The following is a 19828-nucleotide window of genomic DNA, read 5'->3' on the forward strand; positions in this document are numbered from 1 at the left end:
TTAGTTCTCAATCCCATACTATTATCCTTACATGTTTACTTACGGGTTTGCTTGTTGGGTGGTCCCCATTACACTAAACTGATTTTCACAAGACTGTGGAGTTTTTCTCACTCCTGTGTTTTCTGCCCCTACTACATTGTCTGATATAACATACGCTCAATGACCATTTCTTAAGTAAATCAGTGAATAAATACTGAACCAAGAATGATTATACATAAATAAGTGCAGAACACAGTGACAAGTGCTACAAATCCCTGAGAGAAAAACAAATCAAGTAGACCATTCACCACAACGAAGGGATGACTCTTAATGGACATCAGACATCCGCCCTGTTAGTCCCAGAGGTGCTCCTGTCAGTCTTTCAACAAAACTTCCTCCTGAAGATCTTCTTCAGAGCCAACCACACTTCCTTATTCCTAAGAGTGTATATCAGTGGGTTCAGCACTGGGGTGACTGCGCTGTATATAACAGCCACCATCCGATCCTGAACCATGGAAGTGGCTGAGGCTGGACGGATGTATGTGAAGCCCACAGGCCCATAGAAAAGACACAGCATCATGAGGTGCGAAGCACATGTGGACAGAGCCTTGTGAAGTGTGCTGCAGGACTGATGCTCAAACAGAAGGAAACCAACGACATAGAGGTAGGAGAGAAGAGTCAGGAAGAAGGCACCCATGGAAATCCCACCTGTGATGATGGAAATAAGCCATTGATTGACCTGCGTGTCACCACAGGCCAGTTCCAGGAGAGGCTTCACATCGCAGAAGAAGTGGTGGAGTTTCAGAGAGTGGCAGAAGTTCAGGCGTGCAGTCAGGACAGAATGCATCAGAGCATAAAGGAAGCTGGTGAGCCAGGCTACGGCAGCCAAGAGGACACATACCTGGTGGTTCATGAGCATGGCATAGTGAAGTGGGTAGCAGATGGCCACGAATCGGTCAAAGCCCATAATGGCCAGCAAGATGGCCTCAGAACAGCCCAGAAAGTGGAAGAAGTGTAGCTGAGTGATGCAGCCTAGGAAAGATATGACCCTGCGAGTGGACAAGAGGGTTAGAAGCAGCTTGGGCAGTGTCACCGAAGAATAGCAGATGTCCAGACAAGAAAGGTTTCCCAGGAAAAAATACATGGGGGAGTGGAGTTTGGGCTCCAAAATAATGATCACCAATATAGCTCCATTTCCAACCAAGCTTATCAAGTAAATGATTAAGAAAAGCACAAAGAAGAAAGGCTGCAGATACTGAACACTGGTCAGGCCAAGTAAGAGAAACTCACTCACTGTAGTGACGTTCTCCATTGCCTGGGGAGCAAATGTAACAATAACAGTGAGTTAATTTTTCTGAATTTTTAATTTTACATCATGGATGTTAAGTAAGGCAAGATTACTATTTGGAAGACACTAGGAGTGAGCTACAATGTAAAGAATATTTATGAGCAGTAAAGCTAAATTTACTTACAATAAAATTGAAGATTAACATACCTCATAAATTCATATGTAGTAAAATGACATTAGATTAATAAAAGCAGCTATAAAGAGAACTTTTTAAAGTAGGAGATGTGGGACATGACCATAACCTCACAAATATATTAGAATCCAAGGTTGGGCAAATTTAAGACACACAAGTAAGGGGAATTGTTGAGCTTATAATTCCAGGTTCTGGAAGCAATGCAGATATAGCCTTGTGAGGATTTTTTCCCTCTTCTTCTAAGATACATAAAAGCCCCAGGAAACCAGCACCTTCCTGGCCACCCAAACCTTCAGTAAAATTAAGAGATGCAAATCCCATAAACTTCAAATATTGTGTAAGGAGAGGATAAAAACACACAATTAGGATCAGTAATCACAAGATTGCAGCCTGGCAGTGGGGCTGTTGATGTAGTTGAGAAAAACTGGAAATAGTGAGAAGTCCTAACAGTGGGAGAACTTTGAATATACCCCAAATATTTTAGCCCAAAAAGAAAAGTGCTCCACAATTAGCAGGAATTTCTACAAGCGAAAAAAAATTAGAAGAAGGCAAAGCATAAACCCTGAGGAAGAGAGAAAGGGCACAGGAAGTATAAGAACAAAGAAACCCTTGCTGTTTGTAAAATAAAATAATCACCACCCTGTCAACTGAAAAGTGGGCCCTTGACCTAAGGAATTGGAAAAACTTATACTTACCCACCCACACTGAGAGTCTCCTGCTGACTACTGGTCCAAAATATCATAGTCCAATGTAAGCTCCCAACTTCAAAAGGTGACAGAACTAGTGAAGACAGTCAAATCCACCACAGAATAAGAAGCTTTAACATACCTCTCTGTATGCAGACAGAAGAATTAGCCAACAAGTCAGTAAGAATATAAACATCTGAACAACATCATTTACAAGTTTGATTAACATATATAGAACACTTAACCCAACAAGAAAGAATTTACACACACACACGCAGAGAAAACACAAACTGAGAGAATTCATCACTACACTAAATATACCCTAAAAGAAGTTCTTGAGGAAGAAGTAAGGGATACTAGACAGAGGAATGGAAATGCAGAAAGAGACTGAGAACTGCAGAATGGGTGCACATCTGGGCACACACAAGGGAAAACAGACTCCAGACAGGTGAGAAATACTATATAAAGCAAGAGTGATTATGACCTGTGGATGTTCAAACTGTATAGAGTACAATGCATGAATGAAAAACAAGAAAAGAATTCAAATTATTTTCACACATAACATTTAAAAAATCAAGCATAGGTTGAGTCTTTACCAAAAAAAAAAAATGGCTGGCTCTGTTGGTGGAGTGTGCAACTCTTGATCTTGGGGTCGTGAACTTGAGCCCTGCATTGAAGGTAGAGATTACTTAAAAAAAAAATCTTTAAAAAAAAAGCTTCAAAATTTTCAAAAGATGGAACCATCCAAAGACTGTTCTTTGACTATGGTGGGATTAGAAAACACTAAAAAGAGGGGCGCCTGGGTGGCGCAGTCGGTTAAGCGTCCGACTTCAGCCAGGTCACGATCTCGCGGTCCGTGAGTTCGAGCCCCGCGTCGGGCTCTGGGCTGATGGCGCAGAGCCTGGAGCCTGTTTCCGGTTCTGTGTCTCCCTCTCTCTCTGCCCCTCCCCCGTTCATGCTCTGTCTCTCTCTGTCCCAAAAATAAATAAACGTTGAAAAAAAAAAAAAAAAAGAAAACACTAAAAAGATATCTAGAAACTCACTAAATGCTTGAAGTTAGGCAATACACACCAAGTAATTCACAGATAAAAGGGAGAAATAGGCATTAGAAAATATTTTTAAGTGAACGATAATGAAGATAAGACATATCAAAGCTCTTGTTCTTCAGCTAAAGGAAGAAATAGAGGGGAATTTTTGGCCTTGGGTTCATACACTAGAAAAGAAAAAAATATTGAAAACCAATACCTTAAACTTTCATTTTAAGAAGCCAGGTGGATAAAGGAAGGATACCAGCAACCCAAGTCTGAAGAAAGTAGAAGGAAAGGAATAATGAAAATTACAACATGAATCATTACAGTAGAAAAGAGCACAACAGAGCAAAGTCAATGAAATAAAAACCTAGAAGTTTGAAAAGATTAGTGAAAGTCAATGTCCAACGTAAAAGTCATCGTGAACACCTTCATGCCAATGAACTTAACAATGCAGATATAATTTACAAATTAATTCAAACCAAAAGTGGATTACAAAAACTTTCAGTAACAAAGAGGAAATGTGATTGATAACTCTAGGAAACCAGAGCTGCTATTTAAAATCTTCCCCAAAAGGAAACACCAAGTCCATATTGCACGGGCGAATTCTACCAAATAGTTAAGAAAGAAATAATAGCGACTCACACAAATTCTTCCAAATAAAGAAAGGGTGAAACGTCTCAACTTCCTTTAGAAGGCAGCATAACTTTGAATATCAACACTTTGAAAAGGACTGAACAGAAAATTGCAACCTCCTGTGTTTCACGAACACAGGTGCAGAGTCCCTTTCTTCCTGTCTGCTTGGTGATCCTGGGTGTGAAGCCACCTCCTCAGGCATCTGGGTTATTGCGCCAGTCTTTCCACTCTTGCCCAACCCGCCATTCTCAGCAGCATCCAGGAGTACTCTGCTAAATATAAGCCTAATGCGCTACACCCTCTAGTGATTCCCATCTTATCAGAGTAAACATTCAAAGTCAGTACACTAACCTGAGTCTATTTCCACTGCCCTTGTGAGTGTTCAGCTGCCCCGGCTCACTGCTGTTCCTGGAACACACCGATCACACTCAGTTCAGGGTCCAGGCACAGCTGTCCGGGTCTGGGCACTCTTACACTTGTGAAATCTGCATAACTAATCCCCACATCTCTTAGTCTTTGCCCCACAGGCACTCCCTCAATGTAGATTGCTCTGATTGCCCTGTGTTAATTTACCAAAAAATGAGAAAAGTGTACTGTGTCATTCTTCCCTGCTATGGTGTCACCAATGGCACTCGTCCTACACTGGTACATTGGATTTTATCATACATGTTGTCTTTCATCCTCAACTTAAATATAAGCTCCAAAAGCAAACAAATAAACAAACAAACAAAAACTATTCTCCATTTTATTCACTATTGCACCCCCCAGCATCTAAAACTGGAACTTTTTTTGTTTTTGGTGCTGTCTCTATATTGATTGAACTAACTAGTAGATTATTATTACCAGTTCAGTGTTTGTCAACTATTAAAATTACCCCAAAGAGGTCAGATCTGTGCTTTACTAAGTCCAGTAATCTACAATGTACCTGCAGTATTCCCCTGAATGTGATGCTATGTCACAAAGGACTCCTCCACTTTATCAGAGCCTCCAGCAACACAGAAAGTCAGGAATGGATATTTGCAATCAAGTAAATGGTTTTTAACTACGTAAGGCCAGTTGTTGTTTTAGCAAATCACCTTTATCATAAACTGACTTCAAGGACACTAGTGATTCTTAGTGATTATTTAGCATCAGTAAACAGTTTTAAATTTTAAATAATCATATGATTAGTGAAAGGACACAAAAGTCAAGGAGCTGTTTTCCATGGATGTGGACAATAGGAGAAATATTCTAACTGGAATTATTAGTAGCAGAGGGAAGAGGGTTCATCTCAGGAATCACATATGTGATTGAAGGACATTGTAACCAGGATAAACATCAGGGATTTGAGATGTACCCATGTGAAAACACATGATTATACTATAGTTCTGAAAATTATTTTCCTTTTTCCTGAATGGTCACACCATCCATCCTCCACTAACAATAATACTACTGCAAAGTTATGTAACTATCTGACACAAGGTGCAATGTAGCACTCTAATGCTAGGACTAGAACCTGCCACATACATTAAGACATTATTCAGTTAATTCTTTTCTTTCTCCCTCACTTCCTTCTTCCCTTTATCTCCTCTCTTTGTAAAACACACACTAAGAAATTCTATCAAAACATACACCTATACTTGATAACAATCTGCTCTGAAAAACACTGTAACAAAAAAAGTAAAAAATACACACACAAATTGATTAGGGAGTTTGAAGCTTCACAGCTGATGACTTGTGCTGGGAGCCACCTGGTGTGTCCCACTCTGATTTTCACAGCCTATATTCAAAGAGTTCCCAGTTATCCCCACCCACACCTTCCAGGCACCCTGGCCCAACATCAGAAAACCATTCTCTCAGCCAGTTTGCCCTGTACTTCTCTCTGCACGTACCTCACAATGACATAATGTCTGCTCAGAATTCAGAGATCAGATGTCTCTCTTATCAGAGACAGTTCTGGCTGCTCAAAACTTCTTATGTCCATTTTTATTACAAACAGCTTATACCTAAAAGATTGAATCTCAGCAAATTTCATCTCTCATTCTAACCAGAGAACAAACAGACTAAATCTTGGAAAACCGCCCCAGTGGCATCCTGGGAATTAATGTCTTGGGGTTTTTCTCTCCAAAGACTTATTCTCCTCCATATTTCTATTCCCATAAATATCAATTTATGCGGGGGGGAGGGAGGTGGTGTGATTATGAGGCCACTACATTGATTTTTTTTAATGGCAAAATGCATACGGGGTAAGAAGATTTAAGTAACTGCTGCCCTAGCATCATACACCATGGAGACTAGAAAACAGTGGAATTACAATTTTAAAATGTTGGCAGAAAAAAAAAATTGTCAACTCAGAATTCTGTATCTGGTCAAAATATTCTTTAAAAATGAAGGCAAATTAAAACATTTTCACTTAAAAGAACATTGCAAGGATCCATCACCGAGAGACCTGTGATAAAAGCAAAGCTGAAGGATGTACTTCAAGCTAAATGGGCACGTGTCCCGGTGCAAACTTGAACTTCCAGGAAGAAATGAAGAGCAACAGAAATGATAAATATGGAGTAACTATGAAAGACACTTTTCTGTGAAAAATTGAGTTCTTTTCCTCAAAGATTAGGAACAAGAGAAGGATGCCCACTCTCACCACTTCTCTCCAACATAGTACTCGATGTTGAGCCAGAACAATTAGGCAAGAAAAAGAAATAAAAGGCACCCAAATAAGAAAGGAAGCTATATAATTGTTTCTCTGCACAGATGACATGATCTTGTAAAGCAAAACAAAACAAAACAAAACAAAACAAACCTAAAATGCCACCCACAAAAAAGTGTTAGGATTAATAAATGAATTCAATAAACTTGCAGGATACAAAATCAACATGCAAAAATAAGTTGTGCTTCTGTACACTAATAAGAAACTATCTGAAAAAGAAATTAAGAAAACAATCACATTTACAATGGTAAAAGAATAAAATACTCAGCAACAAATTTAACCAAGGAGATGAAAGATCTGCACACTAAATACTATAAAACATTGACAAGAGAAATGGAAGAAGAGACATAAATGGAGAAATATCCCATGTTCATGCTTTGGAAAAACAAATAATATTAAAATACTCATACTACACAGAATGATATATAGATTCAACGTAATCCCTATTAGAAATCCAATGGTATTTTTTAAAGGAATAGAAAAAATAATCCTAGAATTCATATGAAATCAAAACAGACTCTTAAGACTCAAACTGATATTGAGAAATAAAACCAAAGCTAGAAGTGCTTCCTGATTTCAAATTACATTACAAAGCTCTTGCAAACACCACGGTGTGGTAGTGGCATAAGAACAGACCCATAGATCAATGGAACAGAATAGAGTGCCCAGAAATAAACCCACACATACATGGTCAACTAATCTTCCACCAAGAATAAAAGCAAATGAGTAAAGGACAGTCTCTGCAATAAAATTGCTGGGAAAACTGGATCTCCACATACAATTGAATGGAGTTGGATCCATATCTTATACCATATACAAAAATCAACTCAAAATGGATTGAAATTTAAACACAAAACCTAAAACCATAAAATTGCTACTAGAAAAATAGGGGAAAACCCCTTGACATTGGCCTTGGAAATGATTTTTTTGGATGTGACACCAAAGCACAAAAAACAAAAGCAAAACTAAACAAGTGGGACTATGTTGAACTAAAAAGCTTCTACCCAGCAAAGGAGACAATCAAGAAAAGGAAGAGGCAACCTACAGAGCAGGAGAAAATATGTGCAAATCCTGTATATGATAAGGGGTTAATATCCGAACTATATAAGGAATCCCTACAACCCAGTACCAAAAAAAAATTTAAAAATTAAAAATTAGCAAAGGACTTGAATAGACATTTTTTTCAGAGAAGACATACAAATGACCCACAGGTATATGATAAGATATCTAATCTACTAACCATCAGGAAAATGCAAATCAAACCAGACTGAAATATCACCTCACATCTGAATTAAAATCCATGCAATTGCCTTTCTTTATAGATGTATGTTGTGTTCCCTGTTTTAAATTTAAATAGCATGTGAACCAAATATTTTATATCTTAAAAAAAATAAGATATTTTTGTCCTTCTGAATTTTATTGTGTGTACAAGGCTGTTTTTATAAAAATGTGTCCCAACCTAAGAAGCACAGAAGCATCAGATCTACAAAGTAGAGTTATTTTCAGGGGCACCTGGGGGCTCCAGTCCCTTAAGTGTCTGACTTCTGCTCAGGTCATCATCTCAGGGTTTGTAAGTTTGAGCCCTACATCGGGCTCTCTGCTGTCAATACAAAGCCTGTTTAGGATCCTCTGCCTCCCTCTCTCTCTGCCCCTCTGCCACTCGCATGTGTGTGTTCTCTCGCTTTCAAAAATAAACATTTTTTAAAGTTAAAAAGAAGTAGAGTTATTTACAGAGATACCTTAAAGAAGATGGGAACATGCCACATATTTAGAGGTGAAGAACACAGACAAGAGTATAGAGACTATGGCATGGTCTTTTCCAAATGGAGATAAATCAGAATTTGTTCTACACAGTCAGCAAAAAATCCAAAATGTCCCTTCAGAGCTGAACTTAAGAGAACCCATTTCATACTGATGTACACATTTCTGTGGAGGTCTACATCCCTCAGGCATAATGCAGAATTTAAGATGTTTATTAAATTGCTGTCCAAATTGAAGTGAATGAGTCATTTTATGGAAACTAAATTAAGACACAATTATTTGTGTAGTCTCAATAGAAAAATGTATTGGCAGTGATGAAAACAAGGAGAACTTCTACATCCTTAGAGAGAAAATTTTCTCAAGATTTTGAAAGCACAGTGAAAATAAGAAAGAAGGTGACAAAACAAGATGACCTTGAGACAAATGTAGCAAGAACCAGAAATGCAGGCCAACAGATAGTTCACCATAGGACAAAAGCAAAATGGAAGAACAGTAGAGTAACTAAAGAATATATTTGACACAGATGGTAAATAATCAAAAATCATGTACATGTGGAGACAAGCATTATATTTGTAGTTATATCCATGAGCTTCAAACTAACTTCTTAAACTATTTAGAAAAAGTTTCAAACATACAGAAAAGACACAAGTGCTTCAAGAATAGGAAGGGGACAAAAATATATAGTAACCCTTTACTTTGCCCCTTTGTTTAATCATTGAAATTAACTTTTAATTAGCAATGTTGGCAAGAAGCAATGAGATTGTATCACTAAGAAGCTAATTTTCTATTATTAATCATCACAGAAAAGTAAACACTACAGTTCAAGGGAAATGAAATTTGAAGGTTGCAACCTTTTCTCCCACCGCTTTCAAGGCCTTTCTGATGTCCTTATTCTTCAAAGTACAGATGACAGGATTTAACATGGGAGTGACAACACTGCAGAGGACAGAGACCAGCTGGTCTCTCTCCAGCGACCACGTTGAGACGGGCCACACGTATGTGAAGATGGCACTACCGTAGTACAGAAGGACAATGACCAGGTGGGAGGCACAGGTAGAAAATACCTTTTGCCTCTCCTCTGAGGAGCGGATCCTCAAGATAGCAGAGATAATATAGAAGCAGGAAAGGACGATACCCAAGAAAGGAGCCCACCTAATGAAGACCCCAATGGACACCAATGCCAACTCATTGACGGAAGTGCCCCCACAAGACAACAGCAGCAAAGGGGAGATGTCACAGCCTGTTTAGTTTTTTTTTTTTCCTAAGTTAACCAAACTATTTGCTTCCATAACACACACTATAAACAATTGAAGGCAGGAAGAACATCATAAGAAATATTGTTGAAATTGAGGTTCAGGGAGAGGAATCAATATGGCAGAGCAGCATGGAGACCTTGAGCTGCTCTTGTCCCTGAGACACAGCTATATCAGCACCAAACCATTTTGTACACCTAGGAAACTGATCTGAGGGTTAACACAACAATCTACATAACTTGAGCCACAGAACTTGGCAGGTATGTGGTGTAGAGAGGTGAACTGGGGAGAGAAAAGCCATGGAAGGTAGGGAGCTTTTTTTGCAGAGAGAGGACAGAGAAAGAAAAAGGAAAGGGGAGAGTGTGGTGCATCAATCATGCAAGAAAAACACCCCCCTGAAAGAAGTTGGGGAGACATTGAGAGAAAGAGTGAAAACACTCATAGGGGACTGAACAAGAAATCTGTTCCCCAAAACCAGAGACAGGAAAGAAAAGAGAGGGTTTCAATACCACCAGCATTCTATAAACAATGGAATCTTAAGTTTCAGAGCTCAGTGCCTGGTGGTGCTCTGGTGAGGAAGCAGGGTGAATCCCCAGGAGCAGATACCAGGGTCTTAAGGGTCTGTATGCCACAAGGGGAGAAGTGGTTCCCCTGCTTGGAGAGCATCTGGTAGAGGCCATATGGCCTCCCCACAGGCAAAGGTCCCAGTGGACCCCAGAGAATGGCCACATTTACTGGTATTGGGACAAAGATACCAGAGTGTGGTGAAACCTGGTGCCAAATGTGTGTTGTGATTTGCCAAAATCTCTGAACCTCTGCTGCTGTGGGATCTCATGAACATTTTCTGGGGGGAGCCAGCCCCAAGCCATTGCTCAGTGAGACTCTCCCCCAGAGACTAAGCACAGGTCTAAGCCACAGGCGTCTCTGAAGTGTGGAGTTTTGAAACAACCCCATCTGAGATAGAACTCTGGCAGGCAGCTTGGACATGGACACGGTAGAGGCGAGGAGCGGATGGAGGCCTGAGACAAAGGAGGGGTGCTAGATCACAGGTGGATGAGAGTTCGAAGTTCCTGTGACAGAGACTAAGGACCTGGGTGAAGCCATTACCACATCTCCTACACACGCACATGCACATACACACACATGCATGCCACACTGGCCACTCCGGTAAGCTAAGCAGTACCACATGGTGGAGAACGCAGCCATTATACCAAGTCCCACCCAACTGCACCCTCCAAGCACATCCCCTAGGAGACCAGCACAAGTCACTCCACCTGCTTAGGGTATGGACTACAGAGTGGCTCATGGTTTCAGTTCTAGAGGAAACTAGATGTAATTTCATTCAGGTTTCACTCCGTTTGCTGGTTCATATATTAGTTCGCTTTCTTTGCTTCTGTTTATGCTTTGTTTCCTTTTTTCTTTCTTTTTTTCCTCTTGGTTGGATACAAAAGAGAAAAAATTATTTTGATTTACTATTTTTATTTTTAATTTTTTAAATTTTTTATTCTATTTCATTTTATCTTATTGTATTCAGTTATATATACTTTTTTAATTTTTAAATATTTGTTACCTTTTTTTCCCTTTCCCTTTTTTCTCTACTCTATCAAGCTTCTTTCAACAAGCGGAGTAAAACACACCTAGGATCTAGCTTTCTTTATTTAATTTTTTTGTTTTTTAAAATTCTTTTAATTTTTATTTTTTCTTTTATTGATTTCTTATTTCCCCAAAATGTCAAAATGAAGCAATTCACCACAAAAGAAAGAACAGAAAGAAATGGCAGCCAGAGAATTCATCAACACAGATATAAGCAAGATGTCTGGTGTAGAATTAAACCACAATTATAAGAATACTAGCCGAGCTTGACAAAAGCATAGAAAATAGCAGAGAATCCCTACTACAGAGTTAAAAGAAGTAAAATCTCACTAGGCCAAAATTAAAAATGCTATAACTGGGATGCAATCTCAAATGGATGCTATGACAGCAAGGGTGGACAAAGCAGAGAAGTGAATCAGCGATATAAAAGATAAAGTTATGGAGAACAATGAATCAGAAAAAAAGTGTGAAACAAAGGCCAAAGATCACTATACAAGACTTAGAGCACTAAGTGACTTATTAAAAAAGAATAACATCTGAATCATAGGAGTCCCAGAAGATGAAGAGAGAGAAAAAGGGGCAGAAGGTTTATGTAAGCAAATTATAGCTGAAAACTTTCCTAATCTGAGGAAAGATGCAGACATCAAAATCGAGGAAGCACAGAGAACTCCCATTAGATTCAACAAAAATGACCATCACCAAGTATATCATAGTCAAATTCACAAATTACAAACACACACACACACACACAGAAAGAATCATGAAAGCAGCAAGAGTAAAAAAGTCCTTAACCTGCAAGGGAAGACAGAATAGGTTCACAGCAGACCTATCCACAGAAACTTGGCAGGCCAGAAAGGAGTGGCAGGATATACTCAACATGGTGAATCAGAAAAATGTTATCTAGCAAGGCTATCATTCAGAATAGAAGGAGAGGTAAAGAGTTTCCCAAACAAACAAAAACCAAAGGAGTTCGTGACCACTAAACCAGCCCTGCAAGAAATTTTAAGGGGGATTCTTTGAGTGGAGAAAAGGCAAAACAAAATAAAGAAGACAAAAAGCACCAAAACCTAAAAAGAACCAGAAACACCAAGTCTACAGGCAACACAATGGCACTAAATTCATCTTTCAGTATTCACTCTAAATTTAAAAGTTTTTTAACATTTTTTATTATTTATTTTTGAAAGAGGGAGGGAATGTGACTGGGGGAAAGACAGAGAGCCTCCGAAGGAGGCTTCAGGCTCTGAGATATCAGCATAGAACCTGATGTGGGGATCAAACATACGAACTGTGAGATCATGAGCTGAGCCAAAGTCCAACACTTAATCAATTGAGCCATCCAGGGGCCCCTTTCAGTACTCACTCTGAATGTAAATGGACTAAGTGCTCCAAACAAAAGACACAGGGTATCAGAATGATTAAGAAAACAAGACCTATCTATATGCTGCCTACAAGAGACTCATTTTAGATTTAAAGACACCTGCAGATTGAAAATAAAGGGATGGAGAACCATCTATCACACTAATGGTCATCAAAAGAAAGCTAGAGTAGCCATACTTATATCAGACAAACTAGATTTTAAAACAAAGACTGTAAAAAGAGATGGAGAAAGCATTATATCATAATTAAAGGGTCTACCCAAAAGAAGATCTAATTGTGAATATTTATGCTCCCAATGTGGAGGAACCCAAATATAAAAATCAGTTAATCACAAACATAAAGAAACTCATTGACAATAATACCATAATAGTAGGGAATTTTCAACACCCCCTTACAACAATGGACAGATAATCTAAACAGCAAATCAACAAGGAACAATGGCTTTTATACAGGATGGACTTAACAGATATACTCAGAACAGTTCATCCTAAAGTAGCAGAATACACATTTTTCTCGAGTACACATGGAATATTCTCCAGAATAGCTCACATAATGGGTCACAAATCAGTGTTCAGCAAGTACAAAAAGATAGAGATCATACCGTGCATACTTTCAGACCACAACATTATGAAACTCAAAATCAACCACAAGAAAAAATTTAGAAAGACCATGAATACTTGGCGACTAAAGAATATCCTACTAAAGAATGAATGGGTTAGCCAAGGAATTAAAGAGGAAATTAAAAAGTCCATGGAAAAAAATAAATGAAAACACGACAGTCCAAAACCTCTGAGATGCAGCAAACGCAGTCATAAGAGGGAACTATATAGCAATCCAGGCATTCCTAAAAAAGGAAGAAAGGTCTCGGATATAGAACCTAACCTTACACCTAAAGGAGCTGGAAAAAGAAGAGCAAATACAACCCAAAACCAGCAGAAGGGAAATAATAAAGATTATAGCAGAAATCAATGATATCAAAAAAAATAAATAAAACAACAAAACAAAACAAAACAAAACAAAATAAAAACAGTAGAACAGATCAATGAAACCAGGAGCTGGTTCTTTAAAAGAATTATCAAAATGATAACCCCCTTGCCAGAATGATCAAAAAGAAAAAGGAAAGGACCCAAATAAATAAAATCAAGAAAGAAAGAGGAGAGATCACAACCAACACAGCAGAAATAAAAACAGTAATAAGAGAATATTATGAGCAACTAAATGCCAACAATTTGGGCAATCTGGAAGAAATGGACAAATTTCTAGAAACATATAAACTACCAAAACTGAAACAAGAAGAAACAGAAAATTTGAACACACCCATACCAGTAAAGAAATTGAATCAGTAATCAAAAATCTCCAAACAAACAATAGTCCAGGGCCACATGGCTGCCCAGGGGAATTCTGCCAGATGTTTAAAGAAGAATTAATACCTATAGTTTTGAAGCTGTTTCAAAAAATAGAAATGGAAGGAAAACTTCCAAATTCTATGAAGCCAGCATTACCTTGAATCCAAAATCAGACAAAGACACCACTAAAAAGATAATTACACACCAATGTCCCTGATAAAAATCGATGCAAAAATCCTCAACAAGATATTAGCAAACTGGATCCAACAATACTTAAAAGAATTATTCACCACAATAAAGCCAGACTTATTTCTTGGATGCAAGGTGGGTTCAATATTTACAAATCAATCAGTGTGTTACATAACATTAATACAAGTAAAGATAAAAACCACATGATCCTCTCAATAGATGCAGAAAAAGCACTTAACAAAATACAGCATCCTCGTGTGATAAAAACCCTCAAGAAAGTAGGAATAAAAGGAACATACCTCAATATCATAAAGGCCATGTATGAAAGACCCATAGTTAATATCATTGTCAATGTGGAAAAACTGAGAGCCTTCCCCATATGGTCAGGAACATGACAGGGATGTCCACATTCATCACTATGATTCAACATTGTGTTGTAAGTCCTAGCCTCTGCAACCAGACAACAAAAAGAAATAAAAGGCATCCAAATTGGCAAGGAGGAATTTGAACCTTCACTCTTCGCAAATGACATGATACTCTATGTGGAAAACCCAAAAAACTCCACCAAAAAACTGGAAAAATGACATGAATTCATCAAAGTTGCAGCATATAGAATCCACATACAGAAATTGGTTACATTTCTATACACCATTAATGAAGCAGCAGAAAGAGAAATCAAGGAATTTATCCCATTTAAAATTGTATCCAAAACCATAAAATATCTAGGAATAAACCTAACCAAAGAGGTGAAAAATCTATACACTGAAAACTACAGAAAGCTTATGAAATAAATTGAAGAAGGCACCAAGAAATGGAAAAACATTCCATGCTCATGGATTGAAAGAACAAATATTGTTAAAATGTCGATACTACCCAAAGCAATCTACACATTCAATGCAATCCCAATCAAAATAACACCAGCATTCTTCATAGAACAAACAATCCTAAAATTTGTATCAAACCAGAAATTACCTTGAATAGTCAAAGTAATGTTGAAAAAGAAAACCAAAGCTGGAGGCATCACTATTCCAAACTTTGACCTGTATTACAAAGCTATAGTTTTCAAGACAATATGGTACTGGCACAAAAACAGATCAGATCAATGGAACAGGATAGAAAACCCGGAAATGGACCCACAAACATATGGCCAACTAATCTTTGACAAAGCAGGAAAGAATATACAATGAAAAAAAAAAGACAGTTTCTTTAGCAAATGATGCTGGGAAAACTGGACACCACCATGCAGAATGAAGCTGGACCATTTTCTTACACCATACACAAAAATAAACTCAAAATGGATGAAAGACCTAAACATAAGACAGGAAACCATCCATATTCTGGAGGAGAAAACAGACAACAACCTCTTTGACCTCAGCCACAGCAACTTCTTACTTCACATGTTTCTGGAGGCAAGGGAAACAAAAGCAAAAATGAACTATTGGGACCTCATCAAGAAAAACGGTTCTGCACTGTGAAGGAAACAATTAGCAATACTAAAAGGCAGCAACCAACAGAATGGGAGAAGATATTTGCAAATGACATATCAGATAAAGGGTTAGTATCCAAAACCTATAAAGAACTTAGCAAACTCTATACCCAAAAAAAACAAATAATCCAGTGAAGAAATGGGCAGAAGACATGAACAGACACTTTTCCAAAGAAGACATCCAGATTGCTAACAGACACATGAAAAGACATTCATCATCACTCATCATCAGGGAAATACAAATCAAAACCACAATGAGATACCACCTCACACCTGTCAGAATGGCTAAAATTAACAATTCAGGAAACGACAGATGTTGGTGAGGATGCAGAGAAAGGGGACCCCCCCTCTTGCACTGCTGGTGGTAATGCAAACTGGTGTAGCCAGTCTGGAAAACAGTATGGAGGTTCCTCAAAAAACTAAAAATAGAACTACCCTATGACTGAGTAATCGCACTACTAGGTGTTTATCCAAAGGATACAAAAATGCTGATTCTAAGGGGCACATGTACCCTAATGTTTATAGCAGTGCTATCAACAATAGCCAAAGTATTATGGGGCTCTGTGCTGACATTGTGGAGCCTGCTTGGGATCTTTTATGTCTTCCTCTCTCTCTGCCCCTCCTCTACTTATGCTGCCTCTCTCTCTCTCTCTCTCGCAAAATAAATAAGTAAAACTTAAAAACAATAAGAAATTTACATAATGTGTCCAGATACACGGTAAATAAACAAATATCAAGAGCCTTTAAATATATCAGAAATTAGTCGGGAAATAGGATTTTTAAAATAACCCTTTGACAATAGCAACCACATATAAAATATACCCTAAAATAATGTCATAAAAATGTGTATGGCCTACATACGCCATACATGACAAACTTTGACCAAAATGACAAAAGTTTATCAAAGAAGGCTTGAATAAATGAAGAAATACATCCTCTTTGTGGATGGAAAGTCTTAATTATATAGAAATGCCAGTTGTACCCCCATATTAATAAATACATTTCACACACACACACACACACACACACACACACACACACACACACAGACAATAACCAAAGAATGGGAAAAGTCCAAATGTCCATCTACTGATGAATGGACAAAGAAGATGTGATATATATACACAGTGGACTATTACTCGATGATGAAAAAGAATGAAATCTTGCCATTTGGAAGAATGTAGGTGGAACTAGAGTATATTATGCTAAGCAAAATAAGTCAGATAAATACAAATATCATGATTTCATTCACATGTGTAATTCAAGAAACAAACAATATAAACATAGGGGAAGGTGAGCAAAAATAAGATAAAAACAGAGAGGGAGGCAAACCATAAAAGACTCTTAGAGAACAAATTGAGGGTTGCTGGAGGGGAGGTGGCAGGGGATGGGCTAAATGGGTGATGGGCATTAGGGAGGCCACCTGTTGGGATGAGCACTGGGTGTCATATGTAAGTGATGAATCACTAAATTCTATCCCTGAAATCATTATTACACTACATGGTTAACATAACTTGGATTTAAATTTAAAAAAGAAATTTGAAAAAACAAATTAATATTAGGTCTGATAGTCTTGTGTTTTAAAATTATGGGACAATAAAAAACACAATGAATCAATATGAATTATTTTATTTCTACTTAACTTCATGGATGTCATGCATTGTTTAAGTGTTATGAAAAATAAGCTTTTTATAAAGGAAATCTCTCATGAGTTAATCTACAGGGGACAGTGCTTGGCTGAATTCCATCTCATTGGAGAACTGAATGGACAATAAAGAAACAGCAATCCCAAAGCTCTGGCCCAGAGCTAAGGAAAGATAAAAACTGGTTTCCAGAATTTCTATCAATATTAAAATGACATATCTCATCTGAATTCATTTATACAACAAATTTTCGTTTGCATCATCTAAATGTTCTGTCCTGTATACAAACAAGAAACTACCATCTTGAAAGAATCCCATTGTGAGAAGTCTTTCGGTGGTAATTGCTAATCAGTGATTTCTCTAGGACAAACAGCACTGCACTCATCACCTGAAAAAAAACAGAGGAGGCAGAAATCCTAGTGAACCTTGTCTCTACACTTCCACATGGTGTACTCCCTCCACCCCTTCCCACACTGAACTGTATGTGCTAACCTGTGGCTGTGTGTGCAGTCGGCCAGCATTTAGAATGCTGGGCATCATGCTTGGTGCTGGAACTCAACAACATACCTGGACCAGCTTTCGTGGACCACCTTTCACGAGCAGAATCTGTACTTCCAGTTTAGAAGGAGGCTTAAAAGTCCTTTAGTCTGGCCACGGGAATACCCTGCACAATTATTTTCTAGGTGATAATCCAGCCTAAGATTGAGCTCTGCATGGATGGAGCACACCTAGTGCTAGAAAGGGTGTGGGTCACTGGCTTTAATCTCCATCGCTGGCAGGACAGCTGAGCTCAGGCACCTCCAGCTCCTAGCTGTGTGACCACTAACAAGTTATAACCTTCTCCTCCTGAGGGAAAATAACAATACCTTCCTCAAAATAAAATTGTGAGCATTGAGTGAAGTGATGCATTGAGCCCCTAAGGAAGTGTAGAGTACCTCATTATAACAAGAAATGGTAGACATTACTATTTCTGTTGTTATGTCACGTATTTGGTCCTAGGTCTGCCCTTGGAAACCACAGGTAAAGTTTGCTCCCTCTTCTATATAAAAGACTTGACTGCGTGAAACAGTGACTCTCCAGACTACACTGGTACATTTCACTTCTTTGATTTTCATATAATATGGACTTGATAACAGTCATTTAGGTGCTAGCAAGTCAGTGTGCCCTACCATCCAGTAGGATTTTGTCCTTTCACTGTCATGGACTGAGAGACTTCTCTCCTTAAAAGAACTCAGAAAATCAGCATCACAGATGGAGCAAACACCTCTCCTGCAGTGATCAAATTAGCTGCTAAAGGAAGCTTCACAGTTTACATGTGCTTGGGCTGCCCCCACCCCAAGCAAGGACACAACCTTGTCTGCCTCCCTAAAAGAGAGCTCCGTGAAATCCTTAATTTCTTATCTTCCCAACTGTTGCCTACAGCTTTCCAAAAGCCATAGTTGAAGAAGATCATTAATCTATGAGTTAAGAGAAAAGAAGAGAAGCAGTAGGAAGGGGAACAAGGAGAAGAAAACCAATACTTGCCTGTAGTAGAACAGAAAGTACAGGAGTAGATGTCAAAACTCAAATCCCTGACCCTTATATGACACTGCTTTTCCTTTGCCTTCAGAATTTATGTTCAAGAAAATCCTGCTGAGGTTCCTTGAAGTAATTTTATTAATATAGTAGGATTCCCCCCCCCACATTTCTCTTTTAATTTAAACTCTTAGCTTATTCCCTATGGTTTCATTTCTTAGACTGAAATTTTGTCTTCCATGATCTGTATTCATGCAGATTGATGGCTGTTTTTCAGATAAAGTGACAAGGAAGTTTCATGTAAGTAGGAGGCCTTTGTGATAGCTGTCATCACAATTCAACTCATAAGCACTAGTGAGGAGCTGAACTCCCCTGCATCCCACTCTGAGAACCAGATTTTGCAGTTTAGGCAAAATTATGCATTTCATTTATTTAGAATAAGAACTTTCATAACAATATAGATCTAAGATATGTAAGCTATTACTTGATAGACATGAACCTGTCCATATTGGTTCATTGACACTGACTGACAATGAGATCAATGGGAAAAGCAACGGCCTGAAGTGTCATCAGTTCAATATTTTATAGTGTCTCTACCATGTGCTGTGCACTATTCTATGTGCTGGGGAGACATTAGCAAACAAAACAAGCAAGCATCTCTACTCCCATACAGTTTACATTATGGGGAGAGAAGATAGATAATGAATAAATAAATTATATAGTATGTTAGAAAGTAGACTAGGATCAGGGAAACTGGGAATGTTGGATGTAGTTTATAGCATAAACTAGGGTCACCAGAATAAGTCTCATTGAAAAATGACATTAAGCAAAGACATGAAGGAAATGAAGGGTTGGGGAGAAATGGACTGTGTTCAAAGTAAGGAAGCAGGGGGAGCAATGCAGCTAAAGAAGGAGAATGGCTGGTGGAATTCAGTCCTAACAAGGAGGTTGGTCGAGCTATTTCAGAGCTAGTGGAGAAGAATGTAGGAGGAGAGGATGTTATCAGAGAGTTAATAGGAGTACAAATCATACTGGATCTCCCATTCCATTGTAAAAACTTTGGCTTTTTCTTCAGAAAATACTTTCAGATTTCCCACTAATAAGTATCTCTGGGAATAAGTCTCTGAGGTCAAGAAAGCTTCGTTCTTCAGCCCAGCCACTTGTAG

General features: G+C 38.3%; 1 protein-coding gene across 1 annotated transcript; it reads right to left on the minus strand.

Annotated features, from left to right (window-relative positions):
* Nucleotides 1-361: 361 nt before the first annotated feature.
* On the minus strand, nucleotides 362-1291 carry LOC124529410 (olfactory receptor 12D3). The gene has a single exon (XM_047103312.1). The coding sequence runs from the start codon at nucleotides 1289-1291 to the stop codon at nucleotides 362-364; it is 930 nt and encodes a 309-aa protein (XP_046959268.1).
* Between the last annotated feature and the right edge of the window lie 18537 nt (nucleotides 1292-19828).

This window comes from Lynx rufus, unplaced genomic scaffold, assembly GCF_022079265.1.
Source record: "Lynx rufus isolate CCGP_SWC_20201006 ecotype Redwood Valley unplaced genomic scaffold, mLynRuf1.p SCAF_6, whole genome shotgun sequence".
Classification (NCBI taxonomy): domain Eukaryota; kingdom Metazoa; phylum Chordata; class Mammalia; order Carnivora; family Felidae; genus Lynx; species Lynx rufus.

Excerpts from the sequence above, each read along its gene's own strand:
- LOC124529410 (XM_047103312.1), bottom strand. The coding sequence starts at position 1,291 with ATGGAGAACGTCACTACAGTGAGTGAGTTTCTCTTACTTGGCCTGACC.